The sequence below is a fragment of the Plasmodium malariae genome (assembly GCF_900090045.1).
Source record: "Plasmodium malariae genome assembly, chromosome: 14".
Classification (NCBI taxonomy): Eukaryota; Apicomplexa; class Aconoidasida; order Haemosporida; family Plasmodiidae; genus Plasmodium; species Plasmodium malariae.
Window position 1 is genome coordinate 1,414,087 of NC_041788.1, and position 19,554 is coordinate 1,433,640.

At 26.8% G+C, this 19,554-nt stretch overlaps 6 protein-coding genes across 6 annotated transcripts; 2 read left to right on the plus strand and 4 right to left on the minus strand.

Moving 5' to 3' along the window:
* Positions 1-828: 828 nt before the first annotated feature.
* PmUG01_14040200 (conserved Plasmodium protein, unknown function) lies at positions 829-5,895 on the minus strand (the record flags this gene model as incomplete). Its single annotated transcript, XM_029007963.1, has 1 exon — positions 829-5,895. One exon carries the CDS (start codon positions 5,893-5,895, stop codon positions 829-831), a length of 5,067 nt encoding a protein of 1,688 aa, XP_028864300.1.
* A 1,522-nt stretch (positions 5,896-7,417) lies between these two features.
* PmUG01_14040300 (calcium-dependent protein kinase 3, putative) lies at positions 7,418-9,601 on the minus strand (the record flags this gene model as incomplete). Its single annotated transcript, XM_029007964.1, has 4 exons — positions 7,418-7,445; positions 7,585-7,712; positions 7,994-8,095; positions 8,255-9,601. 4 exons carry the CDS (start codon positions 9,599-9,601, stop codon positions 7,418-7,420), a joined length of 1,605 nt encoding a protein of 534 aa, XP_028864301.1.
* Positions 9,602-10,990: 1,389 nt separating this feature from the next.
* PSOP20 (secreted ookinete protein, putative) lies at positions 10,991-12,294 on the minus strand (the record flags this gene model as incomplete). The annotated part of the gene is made up of 3 exons (XM_029007965.1): positions 10,991-11,074; positions 11,525-11,568; positions 11,754-12,294. The coding sequence occupies 3 exons, from the start codon at positions 12,292-12,294 to the stop codon at positions 10,991-10,993; spliced, it is 669 nt and encodes a 222-aa protein (XP_028864302.1).
* A 1,134-nt stretch (positions 12,295-13,428) lies between these two features.
* PmUG01_14040500 (mitochondrial ATP synthase F1, epsilon subunit, putative) lies at positions 13,429-14,109 on the minus strand (the record flags this gene model as incomplete). The annotated part of the gene is made up of 3 exons (XM_029007967.1): positions 13,429-13,484; positions 13,720-13,814; positions 14,045-14,109. 3 exons carry the CDS (start codon positions 14,107-14,109, stop codon positions 13,429-13,431), a joined length of 216 nt encoding a protein of 71 aa, XP_028864303.1.
* Positions 14,110-15,244: 1,135 nt separating this feature from the next.
* Positions 15,245-17,593, plus strand: PmUG01_14040600 (GTP-binding translation elongation factor tu family protein, putative; the record flags this gene model as incomplete). The annotated part of the gene is made up of 1 exon (XM_029007968.1): positions 15,245-17,593. One exon carries the CDS (start codon positions 15,245-15,247, stop codon positions 17,591-17,593), a length of 2,349 nt encoding a protein of 782 aa, XP_028864304.1.
* Positions 17,594-18,947: 1,354 nt separating this feature from the next.
* PmUG01_14040700 (conserved Plasmodium protein, unknown function) lies at positions 18,948-19,307 on the plus strand (the record flags this gene model as incomplete). The annotated part of the gene is made up of 1 exon (XM_029007969.1): positions 18,948-19,307. One exon carries the CDS (start codon positions 18,948-18,950, stop codon positions 19,305-19,307), a length of 360 nt encoding a protein of 119 aa, XP_028864305.1.
* Positions 19,308-19,554: the final 247 nt, after the last annotated feature.

Sequence of the window (19,554 nt, forward strand, 5' to 3'; positions counted from 1 at the left end):
TTAAATACTACATTTCCAAAAGCAAAAAAAGTAAAGGTAAAAAATTTCTCTTAGTTCACATTACTGTAGGAACATTTGAAAATTATGTCAACATTTTAAATAATATTGCGTATGTAAATAATTACGGAAATACGTTAAAATGTTATTAATGTTAATATGAAAAAAAAAAAAAAAAAAAAAAATTAGACAAGTTTTCAATTTTTTTTTTGCAAAAAATATAGCTGAACAGAATATCTGCTTAGCACAAACTAGACATGAATAGAATTTAAAATGTAAAGCGAAAATTAAGCAGCAAACTGACGTAGCGCTTTATTCGTTCTTGCACATTTTTTGCTTCGATTTATTATATTTATTTACAAAGAGGGAGAGGGTGTGAAAAAAAAAGAAGAAAAAGAGGAGAAAAAAAAAGGGAAAGTAAAACAATATGTATAATAAGTGTAACACGTGTAATAAGTCTAATAAGTGTAATAAGTCTAATAAGTGTAATAAGTCTAATAAGTGTAATAAGTCTAATAAGTGTAATAAATATAACGTACAGTTTTGACAGGGGTGGGAATACTCTGACTCAACGTTTCTTAACTTTTTTTGAAATTCTAATTAATCCTATATACACATGTATGATGACTCATTGTTTAATTACGCACACTACTGGAGAGAAAGGAAGTGGTATCAAAAACAATAATATTTTTTCAATATTCATTTTAAATATACTTTTTCCGAAGATTTCTTGGTTTACCTATTTTATCGATTTTTTTCTTTTTTTCACATTAATGGTTTGTATTTTATTTGTTTTTCCTCTAATGTATTTTTTTTTTCTTTTTTTTTTCTTCATTTTTCAGGTGTTCCGTCTACATTAACTGGCTGCCAGCAAGAACCCAACAGTTCAACCTCTTCATGTGCCTCTTTAGATTTATGTTCACCATTTAAGCTATTAAATATTTTAATTCTTGAAGATCTTCTTCTTACTACTTTTGATAATATGGTAAGAACCCTGTTAGTAATTGTTTCCGTCATTTTAATAGGTTTTTTGTTCATATAAAAAGATGCTGTTACATTACTGATTATTACATTATCTAATTTCAACGAATTAATTATGAATTTTAGATTCTGGTTTATCATATTTCCTTTTAGAAAATGAAATGTAACTAAAACCCATTCTTCAATGGGGTTCTCTCTAAGGACAGTTAGGTTAATTGTTTCAAGAATTAGAAAAGCTTCTATGAAATCTATTGTTTTAATTTTATAGATGCTTATTAATTTTAATACAAATTTCAATAAATCGTCAAAATTTTCTTTTTCTTCCTTTTTTGTTTTTTCTTGAATGTGTTCTATTAAAAAATTCACAAATCCTGAAGCACATCTGTATTCATCAAAATTTTGCTTTTTTTGTACCAATACATTTAATTTGTATTTTTCACTTAAAACGTCTTTATCCTTAAGTATTTTTAGCTCCATCGGTAGTGTCTTGGACATAATTTGTTTTTCCATTTTTTGCACCTTTTGTAAGTTTGGAATTTTTTGGTTTTTATCTATCATTCCTTCTTTTTTAATATTTATCTTGTTATTCACCTTTTCTTCCGCATTTTTTAATTTTTTATTTTTTCTTTCCGCACTTGAATATTTACTGTATGTGTCAATATCAAAATTTTTTTTTTTTTTTTTATATGTTTTACTTTTCATCCTAGCGCTTCTTCTAACAGTTTGGTTCATCATATCGATATTGTTTTGATGTTCTTTTTTCACAATACAAAGTTTACTTTCTTCTTTTTCATTTTTCAAGTATATACTGTTATTTTTATTTTCATTTTCAGATGAAGAACTCATGTTTTTATTAGATTTCCTACTTCCTGATTCTTGCATATGTTGAATAAAATTTTGTTCACAATTATTCTCCATTTTTTTTATTGGAACAGATCTATTTTTTTTTTTTTTCATTTTTTCTATTTCTGTAAACGCTTCATCATTATCTACTTTTTCCTTTGTTGTTCTAATGTTCTCTAAATTTTCCTTAAAACAGTTATGAGGTGTACTTTTACTTGATGCCTTTTTGCTTTCTTTGTTTTCTTTTGTATATGTATCTTTATGTAAATTCACTTGACTGCCGTATTTATTTACCATTTTTTCTATTAACATTTCGGAGTTATTCATATTTGTCATATTATATTCATTTTTTGAATTTTGTAGATATGCATATATAATGTCTTTAATTTCTTTATTATTTTTGTACCCATTCAATTTATCTTTTTTTTTTTTTTTTTTTTTTTTAAATTCTTCTTCGGTCTCTTTTTTGTGTACGAATGCACTAGATTCTTCTTCGCCTCCAGACATGTATGTAGCAGTAATAGCAGAAGTAGTAGTACCATTGGCAGCAGTAGTAGTAGTACCATTGGCAGCAGCAGTAGTAGTACCATTGGCAGCAGTAGTAGTAGTACCATTGGCAGCAGTAGTAGTAGTACCATTGGCAGCAGCAGTAGTAGTACCATTGGCAGCAGCAGTAGTAGTAGTAGTTCTTTTCATTTTATTGCGTTCTTTTTCCCCCTCTCTAACTTCTGCCCATGCATTGTAAGTAACTGAAGGTGCATGCGTGTATTCGTTATATTTGTTGAACTGTAATTTTTGTTCACCCCTATTCGTAATACTGTTAAATGATTCTAACATTGTTTGTTTGTTACTTTTATAATTCGTTTTATTGATATTATTTTTTTGTATTTTTTCTCTCCATATGTTGTAATAATCAAGGTTATCATCCGTTAATAAAAACATGTCATCACAATATTCACTTTTTGTTTTCATTGTTTTATTTTCCTTTCGCTTACATTTATTTATTGATATATCTTCGAATGTTCTATGAGAGTTGCGTAATGGGATGATATTATTAACAGGAGGACATATTCCACAATATTCATATTTATTTGAATTCGTGTAATTTTCATTACTACAGTTTATTTTTTCTAAAGGATGAAAAGAATAATTTTCGTACGTATACTCTGATAAGCATGTACAATCATCTAACTGTTGTTTCTGCATTAATGGTTTTCCATTATCACAATTTTTTAAGAGGCTTGAGCACGATGAGTAATTATCTGCATTTCTATTTTTTTCTCTACCTCCTTCTTCTTGTTGTTGTTCTTCTTCTTCTTCATATATTTCGTTTCTTCCGATTCTCGACGGTCGCTCAAGTGAATGTTCTAATGACCTTTTGAATGACGGTCCAAGTTGTCGCTCTAGTGGCCGTTCTAGTAAATGCTCAAAAGAATGGTTATAAAATTTTTTTTTTTTTTTTTTTTCGAATTTCCCTCCTTGCACCATTTCTAAAGAGGAGTAATTTATACGGTCACTTCCACCGTTCAAGTGATTAGTATCAATCTTATTAAATCTATTATTATTCACACAGATATTCATATTACCATTAATTATATCACAAGCAGTGTTAGTAGTGATACTATTACTATTGTAACTGCTAAAATGTTTTTGCTCCGGTACACTATAAAACATCATACTGTTTTTATTACTTTGTCTTTCCCTTTTATTATCTTTTTTGGATATTTTTTCTCTTGATAAACAAAAATTTTTTTCATTTTTCAAATGTCCTAAAGATAAGGAAGTTTCTCTTTTTGCTTTTAACAAACTTTCCATATTAGAATTATAAAATAATTTATTTTTTGGAATCTTTTTAGATTTATCAAAATTTACAAAATTGCTGTGTATTTGATCACTTGCCATTATGTCCTTAATTTGAAATGTGTCATTAGAGTTGTTGTTTTTGCTTTCGTAATAACTACCAGTGCTTGGAACCCTACAAATGTTGCCATCGCCGTTGTTACTGCTATGACTGCTGCTATGACTGCTACTATGATTGCTGTTATGATTGCTGTTATGATTGCTGCTATGATTGCTGCTATAATTGCTGTTATGATTGCTGTTATGATTGCTGCTATGATTGCTGCTATGATTAGTTCTATTGTTGCTACTATCGATGCACATGCCAAGATTATGCATGTGCCTTTCGCATGGGTATAGAGGCATATTTATTGCTCCATATGCTGGTACTACTGCCGTTTCTTCTATGAGAACATTTTGGTTACTTCCGTTTCTGTTTCGGCTGAAGGAGGTGCTACTATCTAGCGTATGACTAGAACTGGAATAGGTGTCATATATGGGAAGCTTCCTCGACCTTTCAATTTCGCGTTTTGATAAATTTCGACTATTTATGTTGGTACATGTTGTAGCTATGTTCGCGCTATTTTCTAAATTGTTAACTTCCCTATTGATAGACATATTTCTGTCAAGCGAATCAAATATATTTTCATAATTTTTCAAAAGAGTGTTTTCATCATATTTTGTTAATATTAAATTAGAAGACTGAGCATATGCGTAATTTAGTTTATTTGGGGAGATGAAATTATTCATTTGTTTTCTTTGCATAGAATTTATTTCCTTTTCTTTATCTTCATAATTCTCACAATCATTTACATAATATTTATATTCCTTTCGTGAATTATAAAAATTATTTCTATGTCCGCTTTTTTTTTTATTTGGTTTTGTTATAATATCATTGTAATGATCAGCCATTAATTCATTTGTCATATTTGTAGTATTTTCCTCCTCCTTTTTAATATATAACTTTTCCTCTTTAAAAATTGCCTTATTATAGTTTGTTTTTTCCATATTTTGATTGATAGCTCTTTCTTCATCACTTTGAAGACTGTTCCATTTTGATTTATAATCGCCTGCAGTGGTATTATTAACAGTAATGTTGTTACTTTTTTCTCCTTTAGTTCTTGTACAAACATTGCTAAAAACAATATTTGTAGAATTATTTTTATTCCCCTTTTTATAATCTCTATTTGTAATGTAACTATCCTTCTTATGTTTATTAAAGGTATTTCTATTCTCATCAAATGGTATAGTATTTTTGTTTATGTTATTACCACGAGTGAATAATGCTCTTTCGTGTGAGCAGATATTATGGGTGGTATTGTTATTATTGCTTAAATATTTTTGTCTGTCTTCATTGTAAATTATTGGAGCTATATTATTACTGTTACTGCCTTCCATGTATGCACTACTCTTATTTTCGTATTTGTTCATTAATTCATTTAGGTCATAATATTCTTCAAGATCGTTTTTCCTTCTCCTTGAAAAAAACTCCTTATTACTACTACTACTGTTACTACTACTTCTACCTATACTTCCACTATTACCATTATTATTACTATTACTACTATTACTATTACTACTATTACTATTACTACTATTAATATTACTACTATTAATATTACTACTATTAATACTACTACTATTAATATTACTACTATTAATATTACTACTATTACTTCTGTTACTACTATCATTCCTGTTGCTTGCATTTAATACAGTTTTGTTATATATCCCTTTGTTACTATTTATCATCTGTGCACAATGAGTCATCATTTTGCTAGCTCCTTTGTTGTAACGGTTTTCTTGGTGTACTTCTTGATCAGCTTTAATACAATGACTGTTTTCGCTGCTACCATTTGCGCTACATTCATCAGTAGTACCCTTTTTTAATAATTTTGCATTTGATATACCATCCTCCATACAATTTAACTTTTTTTCTAATGAAATAGCATTATATTCATTTGCCTTGTTATTTATTAATTCGCTTAACTTCTCCTTTTCAGTTTTCTTTTTCGTTTGCACTTTACTCTTTTTAAAGGTAGAACAATCATAACTGTCTGAACTTAACTTAGAAATACTTCTTTTATTGCCCCTTTCCTCTTTATTATTAGTATCACTTTTAAGGTGTTTACTATTACAACAATAGGCATATATAAAACAGCATAGCCCACATGTCAGCGACGCCAATATGCCTTGCACAGTAAACAAAAATACCGAGGTGTTACTATGAGTCATTTATTTAAAAAATAAAATAAAAAAGATAAAATAAAATATAATAAAATTTCACGTTTGAAAAATTAAAAAAAGAATTACAAGACAATTATGCTTTAACTACAGCATAATTACAAAAGTGTAATGAGAAACAATTTTTTACAAATACCCTAGACAAAAAATTTACTAATTATAAAAATACTCTGTGTTCATGTAACAAAAACACAGATTACAGTAATAACATGCCAAAATAAAAAAAATAAAAAAAATACAAACATACATGCATACGTACATACATATATACATACATATATACATATATATATCATTAATTGTTTACGCATTACTCATTATACATAAAATTTCTTAAGATAAAAATAAATGAATGTTAAAAAGTTTTTCTTGACTACAAAAAGAAAGCAAGCAAACAAACATGTGCCTACAACATATCATAAAATTGAATATACAAAGGAAAAAAAAAAAAAAAAAAAAAAGTATTTTTAAATAATACGTTAAAACAATAAAAAAATGAGGTTAATTTAAAAATATTTATGAGTATATACATATAAGTACGTAAATGTATACATATATGTACATTTGTTTACCTGATTTTCCGTGTTTTATAACCTTTTACATTTTTATGTGCTGGTGCAATAAATTTTATGACAAAACATTTTTTTGGACCTCATCCCCCTTATTATAGAGAATTTTGAGATATTTTCACTTATGAGTAATTTCATTTAATTGTCTTAGAGTCCTTGATAGACATACCAAAAAAAAATTTTTTTAATTTTTTCTTACGCAAATATTTCCAAGTAGAAGAAGAGCATTTAATGTATAATAGATATATAAAAAATATGTACATGCATATATATTCAGTATAACCATGTACATACATTATGACGTCACCTGCTAAATTTCTCCATTATTTATTTTATACAACAAATATTTGGAAAAAATAAAAAAAAATAACAATTTTTATAGGGAATAAGATACAAATATAATAGTACTAGAAATAAGATTTAATGTGTTAAAGCCAATTATGCCAAAAGTTGTGAAAAAAAATTTTAAATGCATTTCTTTCTTCTCATTTTATGAAATAATAAACATGTAAATGTTTTTCTAATAATACCGAAAATTTACATTAAACAAATGATAAGTTGTTAATTTAAAAGTATGATAAAAAATATGAGGACATAAGAAAAGATAAGAAAAAAATGGGAAAAAGTAAAAAAAAAAAGGAAAAACTGCTAAAAAATAACAAAAGTGGAAAAGATGAAAAAATGGAAAAAGGAGAAATCTCTTGAACTGTTCACAAGTTTGCTTGATCATTCTATCATACCTTGATATTTACCTTTATTGCAACCTTTTATTTTATTATTTTTTTTTTTATTTTCTTTTTTTTATTTATTTTTTTTATTTTATTTTTTTTTTTTTTGTGGACGTAATAAAACGTTAGCCTCTCTCTGGTTTGGAGCATAAAATAATAGAATATTACTTTATGGAGTAGTTTGTTATAAGTTTATTTCTTGTTCTATATTTGATCCTACGTGCTGATAAAATAATTCTTTATCCTATAGAATTAACGTATATACACATAAATATGTATATGAATATATGAACATACATATATATATATATATATATATATATATATATATATTTACATAAATATGTATAAATGAACATATGTGTTTGTCTGGGCATTGTTACCATGGGTGGTCTATAGCTTCAATCACATTCAGCCTTTTCGATGGGTTAATTTGTAATAGTGACTGAATAAAATTCTTAGCTTCTGGCGATATGTTAAACCAATATCTTTCGTGGAATGTCACTTTTTCCTTTAAAAAAAAAATACATTGATGCGAATATGTATACATGATCACCCCCCACACACACACACACACGCATATACATACCTAATACACATAGATATACAAACATGTATTATACACACGCATGTAACATTCTGAACGTTCGCTATTATTGCGTACTGGCAGATATTACATTTCGATAAAAAATATATATAATAACTTCTAACAACTTAGCGCAAATACTTTAGTAATAAAATAAAAAAAAATAAAAATAATTTCGTAAATCCGATTTTATTTTCCTTCTTCACCTCAAATTTAGAACAAGGATAAAAGGGTTTGTATCCTCCTAGGAGGACGTAGATAATTATTCCTAATGCCCACATATCTATTTTGTTATTGAAATTGCATTCCTTCACAAATTAAAAAAAAAAAAAGAGAGAAAAAGAAAAAATGTGGATCCATTTTCAAATGATATAAATGAATACAATTTCGTTATTTGCAAAAAAGGCTAATGAGCATTATTTTCAATATTGCAATTTTTTTATTTTATGTAAAATTTTAAAACAAACTTGAAACAACTCAGGAGCAATAAAACCATAACTTCCTTTAATTCCTCTGTAAGGATAAAATTGATCAAATGCACACTTTACTGATAATCCGAAGTCTCCTATTTTTATGATACTTTTAAAAGTATTACTGTTTGGACTATTTGCTGTATTTTCATTTATCGAACTAACCAATTTCTTAAAGTTTAGTTTTTTACACATAGTACTATGATGTGGCATTTCTAGATCCGATAAAACATCAGAATCATGTAAGATTGATTCTTCTATCTGAAAGAGCAATATGTTCTGTGGTTTAATATCACAGTGTATTATTCCTTTAATATGAAGATAGTATAAAGCAAATAAAATTTGGCTTACAATTATTTTAACTTCTTTTTCTTGTAATATATTGAAACCTACATATGAATATAAATCCCCAATGGAAGAATATTCTAAAAACACCCAAATATCATTCTCATCTTCTGCACTTAATATCATTTGTAAAATATTACTATGTTTTAATTTTTTATGTATTTCTATTTCTTCTCTTAGTTCATCAATATCCCTTTTTTTATAGTATAATCTTTTATGTTTTATTTTAAGAACCAAATGAAATATTTTGTATTCATCACTGCTATTGCTTCTATCAAGGTAGAGGCTATCGCTATACCCATCATCAATGCGATAATCGTTCATATTACCATTTCCACCGACTTGACTATTTGCATCTACATGGCTACTTGCACCGACATAGTTGCTTGTATCAGCATTGTTGCTTCCATTTGAATTGTTATTACTTGAATGATTATCTTTACCACCATGCCAACTATAGTCATCCTTGTAGTCTCCCTTGTCGTCTTCATTTGTTCTTTCATTATCATTTGTAAAAAAATTAGCCATTCCTATATACTCATAATTACAAATTTCTGCTTCACTCGCACGGTTGTCGCTTTGCTTCCTACCATTTCTGTAACAACCTAACATTCTTTCTGTGTATGATATTTCTTTAGTTGAAGAAATATTTATACTGTTCTCTGTTTTTATGCTGCAGCTATCTAAGTCTGTTTTATTTGTTTCATCTATTTTTATATTCCAACTTACTATATCATTATTTATATACTTTACATAATTACAAAGAACCAAAGTTTTTCTACAGTCAATATTCCACTGACATAAACATAATGTACTTGATAACCCTTTTAACAAAACCCGGACTATTTTAAAATTACCTAATTCGGGTACTTTTAATTCTTTAATATGCTCATACGAATTTATTCTCTTTAATGAATCCGTTTCGCATTTCCTCTTTTCATTTTTTATATTCGAAATTGTGTCAGAAATAAATGAAAAAGGCGTTTTTTTCAAAGGCATGCTCTGTACTTGTAATGCGTTACATATACATATATACACACGAGAAAAAAAAAAAAAAAAAATATATATATATATATATACATAAATAGGAAAAAAGAAGTAAAATAAATAGGAGCAAAATAAATGGAAATAAAAGAAAAGAAAGCAAAATATAACAAAATGAAGTAAAAAAATAACAAAATATAACAAAGTTAAAAATAAAGATCGAAATATAACAAAAATAATTTTAAAAATATATACGAAATTAACAAAAAGAAGGAAAACAAAAATACTACGGTATTATATAGACAGACATGAACAAACTAAACTACAACTACAGCTAAAACGAAATTTCAAATGTAAAAAAATATAAATTAGTCTTTAAAATATTCATTAAAAGTGTTATACAATAAAAGATTTTTTAAATGTAAAATAGAAAAAAAAAAAAAAAAAAAGATAGTGCATTAATATATTTACGTATGCACAAATACATGTATGTACATAAATTTTTATTTTAAAATAATATCATTTACGTTATTTCGTAAATGTAACAACATCGTACATAAGGGAGATTAACTCAAAACAATATAATTAATTCACGTTCACAGTTATTCATTCATAAGAGGTAAACTCTTACTGAATGTCTTATATCTACGAGTTATTAATTTTTCTTTTGCGTTTTTTTTTTTTTTTTTAGTTTATCTTATGAAAACAAAATTTTTCTTATTCTTTCAAACACGAGCGTAGTTGCTGACTACAGCATTTTTGCGCTTAAAAGGAAATATTCGTGAATGTATATATATATCCCCACGCATATATACCCACATATATATGTATATCCCCACGCATATATACCCACATATATATGTATAACCACACACATATATACCAACATATATATATATATATATATACGCATAAATACCCACATATATATATATGTATACACATATAAGGATGAATTAATTTAATCGTCCTCTTTCTGTGCATGCTTAAAATACTTTTATATAAAACTAAAATACAATGGAAACAATTTAAAATATACCAATTTTTTTTATCTGCAAAAAAAAAAAAAAAAAAATGCACACTTGAAGTGTATATCATTTAAGTAACCCTTCAATCGTTTAGGGAAAAAAAGAATTTTATTTTTAAATAAAGTTAGAAATAATAAGCATGTTATTCAAAAAAAAAAAAAAAATAAAAAAAAAATAACACAGTATAGCGCAAAATAGAACAAAGGACCACAAAATAGCACATCATAACATAAAGGTGCACAAAATGATACAAAGTAACGCAATATTACGAGAGAAATAAAGTCTATATAGTGATAATAGGAAAAATGAAGACTAAGCTAAAATTTAAAAAGTTACTCGAAAAAGAAAGACATAAGATAAAGACGACAACAAAAAATTAATATTCATCGTATGGTGAAAAGAGCTCCTCCGATCCATCAACTGTTAATGAATTTATTCCATCCATATTTTCCATATTTGTCTAAAAGGTTTAAAAAGAATTAGTGCAAAAATATTCCCTGCTATAAACAAATTAATTTAATAAAAAATAACAAAAAGGGAAAAGCATGCATAAAACGAATAAACATACTTCCTTTCATGTATATATACATACATTTATATATATATACACTTATTTATGGGAAGATATAGACGTATGTGTATGCATGTATATCCATACGAACACTTATGTAAATAAGCATGAGTTTGTTATTTTCTCCCTCGTTTTATGTAACTGCACATAATAGCCTTATAAAATATTTTTTTTTTTTTATAAAATTTAATTTCCCTTTTTATGAATATCCTGAGTTCTTTTGTTGCGTACATAAGTATATAATAGAGAAAGAGAAAGAGAGAGAGAGAGAGAGAGAGAGGGAAGGAGATGAAAATACACAATGTAGACTTATATGCACATGTGGGCTTATGCTAGTACCATTTTTGATTCTTCATTTAGGTCTTCCTTTATTTTTTGATATTCTATAACAAAAGAGAGAAAAAACAAATATTAAAGATTAAATGTAAATTGTGAAAAATGCTATGACAATTTCTTTGGTACCTTATTTACAACTTTGTTTTAATTTTTCATGATTTAAGGTATATTATTTATATGTTTATCTATTTGTTTGTTTATTCATTTTAATTTTTTTTTTTTTTTTTCGTACTTGTCTGTAATTGTTTATTAGTATAATTAGGAGAACTTCTTTTTTGAATAGGATAAACATTTAAAACATTTGATGGAAAAAAAATACGAATAAATTCAATTAATTTTTTAAATGCTAACTTATAATCCTCTTGACTCAAATCCAAAATGATATTAGACTTGTTACATTTCTTTTTACAAAACAATTCATAGTCTAGTATAGAATTTGAAGTATTTTTTGAATTAACTAAATTACAACATATTTCACAACGACCCTCAGAACATTTTTTTGCTTCTTCTTGATTTTTTTTAAAATTTGATGAGCACTTTTTTTCGAAATTTGTTAACTTTTTAAAAGTACATGAACATTCGTTATAATACGAATTTTCATTATCAACTATACAAGCCAAAGTGTTACCCATTTGAATTACTTTCGATATTTCATTTTTATAATTTATTTTTGAATTAAGATAAGACAAAAATGATGAAAAGACATTTTTTGATTCCGCACAAATTATATTCACAAGTGCAAAGAATAATACTGCCACAACCTTCTTATGCATCTTTGCGTACGCTCTAGTATAAATAAATATACGTATGTATGTCTGCAACTATTATATATGTACGTATTATATGTGAATGTATGCACTCTGTATTTGTTTCAAGCTACTTTTTAAACTGCTAAGCAGTTAAGTGGCTAAACTGCTAAACGGTTAATTGCCTAAACAGTTAAGGGACTAAACGGTTAAGGGGCTAAACTGCTAAACGGATAAACGGCTAAACGGATAAACTGCTAAACGGATAAACTGCTAAACGGATAAACTGTTAAACGGTAAACTTCTAAATTACTAAGTTATTATTCAAAATATTTTTTTCATAATGCACTTTCATAATATGTAAATTAATTTAGAGATAATGTTTTTATAATTTTTGTTCTTTATGTCTCTGTCTTATTTTCTGTCTTTTATTTTTTTTTTATTTTATTCCCTTATTTAAGATTGTTGTTTGAGTGTTTTTTGTGAAGTTGTGTACATACATCAACAATAAAAAAAAAAAAAAAATACAAGCGTTCACATATATTTGAAAAAGCTTATATTCTTCTGCGCGCTTATAATACTCATACGTATACATTTATACAAACATAAGTATACATATATATTTATACATGTAAACAAAATAATGAATAATGTGAATATTATATGTTTGCATTTTCGTTCTGTTCTAAATATGTGCATGAGTTACTATTACATATTTTTGAAAACCCCAAATTGTTTTCAAAACCTCCTGCATTCTTAATAGGTTATATATAAAGAATATTTTATTTTGTTACACATTTTTACTTAATTTAATTTTTTTTTTTTAAGAAAAGGGATTAAAATAATAGGTGTATCACGCAGAAACGAGTAGTGTAAAATGGTAGCAAGTATTTTTCTAAATATGCATGTATTAAAGTATGCACGCTTCCTACTGATAATCTTAAATGTAATCTCCCATATGTATGTAAAAGAATATATATATATATACATACATACGCTATGCTGCTATGCCCTATATTAATTTATAAGTTACGAATTATAAAAACAATAAATTTACCACTTCGATGATAAATATAAATTACTATATATTTTATTTTTTTTAATATTAACTTTTATACTGGTCCCATATTATACTATTTTTTATGCCCTTCGATCTTTGCATTATTCTTTACCGCCATATAAATTTTTGAATGCCTTTTGAAACTCATCGTGTAGTTCTGTTAAGATGGGAAAAAATAAATATGTAAATAATTAAATAAATAATTAAATATATATATATATATATATATATATGTGTAATCACTGGTGAAATTTCGCTGGTTTCAGTATAAGAGGCGTAAAGGCTTCCACAAAATGATACAAAAATAAATGTCTTCTTTTTTTTTTTTTTTTTGTTTATTTGTAAGCAAACACATCTTTGTATTTATTTTTTTTTTTGCATCGAGCTATTACCTTGACTAATTGGTTTTCCATCTTTGTAAATTGTTTCTCTTAAATGCATTTTACTTCTCTCTAAAGCTATATCTGCATATGGATCTTTTAAGCATCTTAAAAAAGGAAAACACAGCAAGAAAAAAATAGTGTATAATAATACATGGACTGGTTGGCACAATTATTGTAGTCTTGTGTGAAGAACTGGTTTTGTGTAAAATATTTTTTATAAAAAAATATAGAGAGAATATTTTTTCCATCATTTTCCACATGCAAGCTTCAATTTCTTTTCTTTTCCTTTTTCTTTCTTTTCTTATTTTTCTTCTCTCCTTTTCTTTCTTTTTACCTCCTTAAAATGTCAGCCATTTCCGAAGCATACCTTGTGTATGAAACATTCGCCGCTTTCCACATTTTAAAACAAGGCCTTTACCGTACAAGATAACTTCTGGCAGTTTATTTGCATAAATGTGTAATTGTATATGTATACATGTATATGCATATACGTTTTATAAACTATTAATTCTTGAATAAAGGAATATAACTTAAAACTCAAAATATTCCCTTGTAACGATTAAATAGGTGTGTTTATTAAAGGGGGAAAAACTCAAATTTTGTGTGAGGATGGAAGAAAAAAAATAAAATGGATTAGCATTTGAAGGGGGAAACTGGTATGGGAAACAGTAATTATAGCACAAACATATATTTACATATATATATATATGCAGTATAGTAAAAAATAATCTTTGCAAAAAAAAAAAAAAGAACAAATAAAATATAATAAAATATGAAAAAATATCGTATAATATAATAAAATACGATAAAATATAATAAAAGAAAATAAAAGAATGTTGGGTAAAATAAGGAAAGCACCAGTACAAAAAGCAATGTTTGTAAAAAAAAAAAAAAAAGAAAGATATGCAGTTCAGTATTACACCTAAAAATTATCGCGTTAAATATTTATAACATAGAATATATTTGTCACCTACTATTTCATATGTAAAATAACAAACTTATGCGCATTTATTTTATGAGGAGCTGAGGACAAAAGAATGAACTTCTTCGTTCTTTTAACAAAGAAAAATGTTTTAATAAGAAAAACACTGCTTTATTTGATGTAACCGTTTGATGATTATGGTTAAGTACAATAAAAAGAGGAGCCCAATGCATATAATTATGATAATGAAGTATCATGCAGAACTGTTAAAAATTTAATGAAGTTTAATTAAATACTACACAGATAAAAGATTTGATTATCTGATATATTCTTATTTTGTTAGTTATACCTACTTTGATTTTTTCGTTTCTTTTTAATATAATAGTATATATTACCACTGCTCACAGTCGGAACATTTTGTAGAGGCGTATATGTGTGAGGAATGTATGTACGTATGTGTATATGCACCATCGTATGAAAATTTGAACGACTGAATAATACATACATATATATATATATACGTGGCACAATTATATGGACAAGTATATGTCAGTACGCAGTGCGAATTCTTCTAGGAGAGCAACAAGATAATGAACGTAAGCACATAAAAATATGCACTGCTTTATGAGAGACTACAACAATTGCGTAGGCAAAAGTATGATTAGCCAATTTATTGTGAGCAATGTAAAAGGGATAAAAAGAAGAGATAGGCATGGTTTCTCCGTTTTTAGTGCTATTATTGATAATAATGCAAATGAATATAAATATATGTTTAATAAAAGAAGAAATTACTACAGCTGGCCCTCTTACAGTTTGAAATTCATGGGAGGAAATAAAAAAAAATCGAAGAAAAATGTTGATATAACACACATATACGCACGAAAGACCGTGTTATATTTAAATAGCAATCTGTTTTTCTCGACAAATAAAAAATTAAATATTATAAACCCACAAAAGATTAGAAATGTAGCTATTATTGCACACGTAGATCATGGAAAGACAACTCTTGTTGATAAATTATTAAGGCAAGGAGGAGAAGAACAAATTAATGATAGAGTAATGGATCATAATGATTTAGAAAAAGAGAGAGGTATTACTATAATGTCAAAAGTGACAAGAATAAAATATGGTGATTACTTTTTTAATATTGTTGATACACCTGGACATTCAGATTTTGGTGGAGAAGTAGAAAGAGTTTTAAATTTAATTGATGGGGTATGTTTAATTATTGATGTAGTGGAAGGCCCTAAAAATCAAACAAAATTTGTATTGAAAAAATCATTGTTGAATCCGAAATGTAAAATTATTGTAATTATGAATAAATTTGATAAGCCAAGTAATATTAAAAAAAAAGAAGAAATTGAAAATGAAATATTCGATTTATTTGCAGATCTCAATGCACCTGATGAATTAATGAATTATCCTATTCTTTATGCATCAGCAAAAAATGGATGGTGTACCGATAACTTTGATGACGCAAAACAAAATAAATGTGAACATAATAACGTCCTAGTTATATTTAAAAAAATTATAGATTACTTTGATGCCCCACTTACATCGTCCATTGTGCCCCCTGACCATTCTGATGGTAACACAAAAGCGGAAGTAGATACACAGGTTAAAAGCGATGAGATCAATTGCAACATCAACGGCGTAATCAACAGTGAAGGAAGCACGTGCATTAACAGTTGTAGTAACGATGTTGATGAGGACAGCAAACGGAGGAGCGAAATTATGAAGGAGCCCTTCAGTCTGCTTGTAAGCCTTATAGATCACCAAGAAGGGGTAGGTGTAACAGTCACAGGGAAAATATATAGCGGAGTTATAAAAAAAGGAGATACAATAATTGTGAAAAATGAAGAAAATAAAATAAGAGGAAATTGCGTAATAAAAAATATATTTTATATGAAAGGAAGAAAAATAGAAAATGTTATTTCTGCTAGTGCTGGAGATATTGTAAATATTTCCTTTTCGAAAGGAATCATACCTTCAGTTAATGATACTTTATCATCTAATGAAAAGGTTCCTAGTTTAAAAGCTAGACCTATAGACCCACCTGTACTTTGCTTAAAAATTTCTCAAAATACAAGTCCTCTAACAGGTAAGGACGGAAAGCATATTACGCTGTCATCCATTGGAAATAGACTTAAAAAAGAAGCGGCCATAAATGTAGCTATAGAAATTAATGAGTCTGAAAAAAAAGATAGCTACGAAGTAAAAGGGAGAGGAGAATTACAATTAGGTATTCTAATTGAAAAGTTAAGAAGAGAAGGTTACGAAATGACAATATCTTCACCAAATGTTGTATATACTAAAGATGAAAAAGGAAATTTATTAGAGCCAATTGAAGAATTTCATATTACAATTCCATCTTTGATGAGTTCAAATGTAATTGAAAAATTAAATACTAGAAAAGCCGAAATTATAGATATTGTAAATGATAATGATAACACTTTTATTAAGTGTATATGTCCATCTAGAAATTTTTTTGGCATGAGATCTTATTTGCGTGATATAAGTAAAGGTACTTCCATAATTAATTCTGAACTAAAGGAATATAAAAAAAAGCAAACATCTTTTAAAGGTGATAGAAATGGAGTTATCATATCTTCATCAAATGGAACAACCACTGCCTTTTCATTAGATCCCATTCAATTAAAAGGTTTTTTATTTGTCAATGAAAATTTCCCCACGTATGAAGGTATGATAATTGGTGAACACTTCTTAAGTAATGATATTGAAATGAATGCTGTTAAGATAAAACCGGTACAGCATTTGAGAAATAAAGGGCATGAAGAAACCATCCGAATAAACCACAAACAAATAACTATTGAATATGCCCTTTCATTTATTCAGGACGACGAAGAAATTGAAGTCACTCCAAAAAGAATTGTTATGAGGAAAAAAATTCTCAACACGGAAATGAGAAAAACAGCGAACAGAAAGATCAAAAATTCGTAAAATTAAGATGTAGAGAAGGGGAAAGTGAAAACGAAAGTTCATGTGTTTCTGTTTATTATGAATATACTTATTCGTACGGACGTGCATTATGGATTTCGTGTTTATTAATTTATGTATTATTTCGTGTGTCCTATAATTTTTTTTTTCTTTTTTTATCGTTTCTTTTTTATCATTTCTTTTTTATCGTTTCTTTTTTATCATTTCTTTTTTATCGTTTCTTTTTTATCATTTCTTTTTTATCATTTCTTTTTTATCGTTTCTTTTTTATCATTTCTTTTTTATCGTTTCTTTTTTTTTTTTTTTTTTTTTGGGGGGAGGGTGATTATGTACACATCTGGAAGAACTTTCCTACCGTTACTTAAATATAACACCCCTATTTTTTATTTCGTTATATGTTTTTAGTTATTATTCGTAATGCATAATTTTTGGTCTTTCCTTTTTTAATAATAATCCTTGATAATCATACGGATAAACTCCGAATTTATACCTTTTATGAAAATTTTATTTAGGCGCGTATAAAATTACTGTTATTGTATTTACATTTACATAAAAAAGAAATAATAATTATGTAATCATTCCAAGTGAATCATAACTAAATTTAAATAATTATATCTGAACATTATGAAATGGTAAAGAGATCTGTGCTTATTTTGAAATCTAGCATTTTTAAATTAAGGTGTATTTTTTTTGTATAGCAAGTTATTTCTTCTTTTGTGTGCACCCGCAGAATTGTGTAAAGAACAATCTAACATAATAGAATTTTCTGTACATACATACATACATACATGCAGAAGGAAGGAACATGTAGTACAAGAATCGACAAATCATGGGAAAAATTAATTTAATAACGTCAAAAAAATTTATGAAATAATTATAGAACAAGATATATAATTGTATCATATAAATAAGAAAAAAAAAAAAAAAAAAAAAAAAATATTTTAAAATCTTCGTTATATTGATAATAAGCTATAGAGGGAAAAATATCCCTGTGAGTTCGTAAAAAAATTAACTGTACATTTAAGAAAAAAATAAAACCACTAGGAAATTATGGAAACTTTTTGCGCGAATTAGTGGGAACTGTAGAGCAATAAAGATATGTAATTTAAGCAAGTGATGGATTTCAAATCAGCAGGCCGTAAACGTGTAAATGTATATATATATGTATATATGCCTTCATGATATATGTATAATATGTATACACGTTATATGTATTTATGCATGTATATATATAGTCCCATTTACTTGCTTTCCATATCGTGAAAGGAAAAACATATTTTTATATTATACAGGTCCCACGCTCCCCTACAATTTACTAAATAAAACCGAGAGATATTTTATAAAAGTTTTATTAAATATGATTATAAAAACATATAATTTTAATTTAATAAGTAAAAAGTACGCCCATAAATTTGCTTCTCCAGATTGCCCTAATTTAATGAACATTAAAAAAGTGATATATGAAAAGTTAAAACCAATATGTTTTCATATTAAGCAAGATTATACAATGGGTCATCATGTTCATGATATGCACTTTTATGGAATTTTATGTTCCCCATTATTTGAAAATAAGAGCTACAAGGAGATGAATTCAATGGTAGAAAAATTAATGAGTGAAATACACCTTGCTGGACGAGTAAAACTACATTGTCAACCACCTTCCAGATTTAATAAAATGAAGAAACATATAAGGTGGAGATGGAACTTAGAAAAATGATTTGCATTAAAAAAATGTATCATCATTTGGTATTTTGTGGAACGTGTAATAATATCTTTTTATAAAATTTTTATATGAATTTAAGATTAAAAGTTAGAACATACTAATATTCTTTCTTTCTTCATTTTTTTTTTTTTTAATTTTATTATGGTATTTTATACCTTATATTTACAATTTCGTTACTCTCTGTTTTTTTCTAAAATGTGTACCACATATATATATGCTTCATATATAGTTATATTTAAAT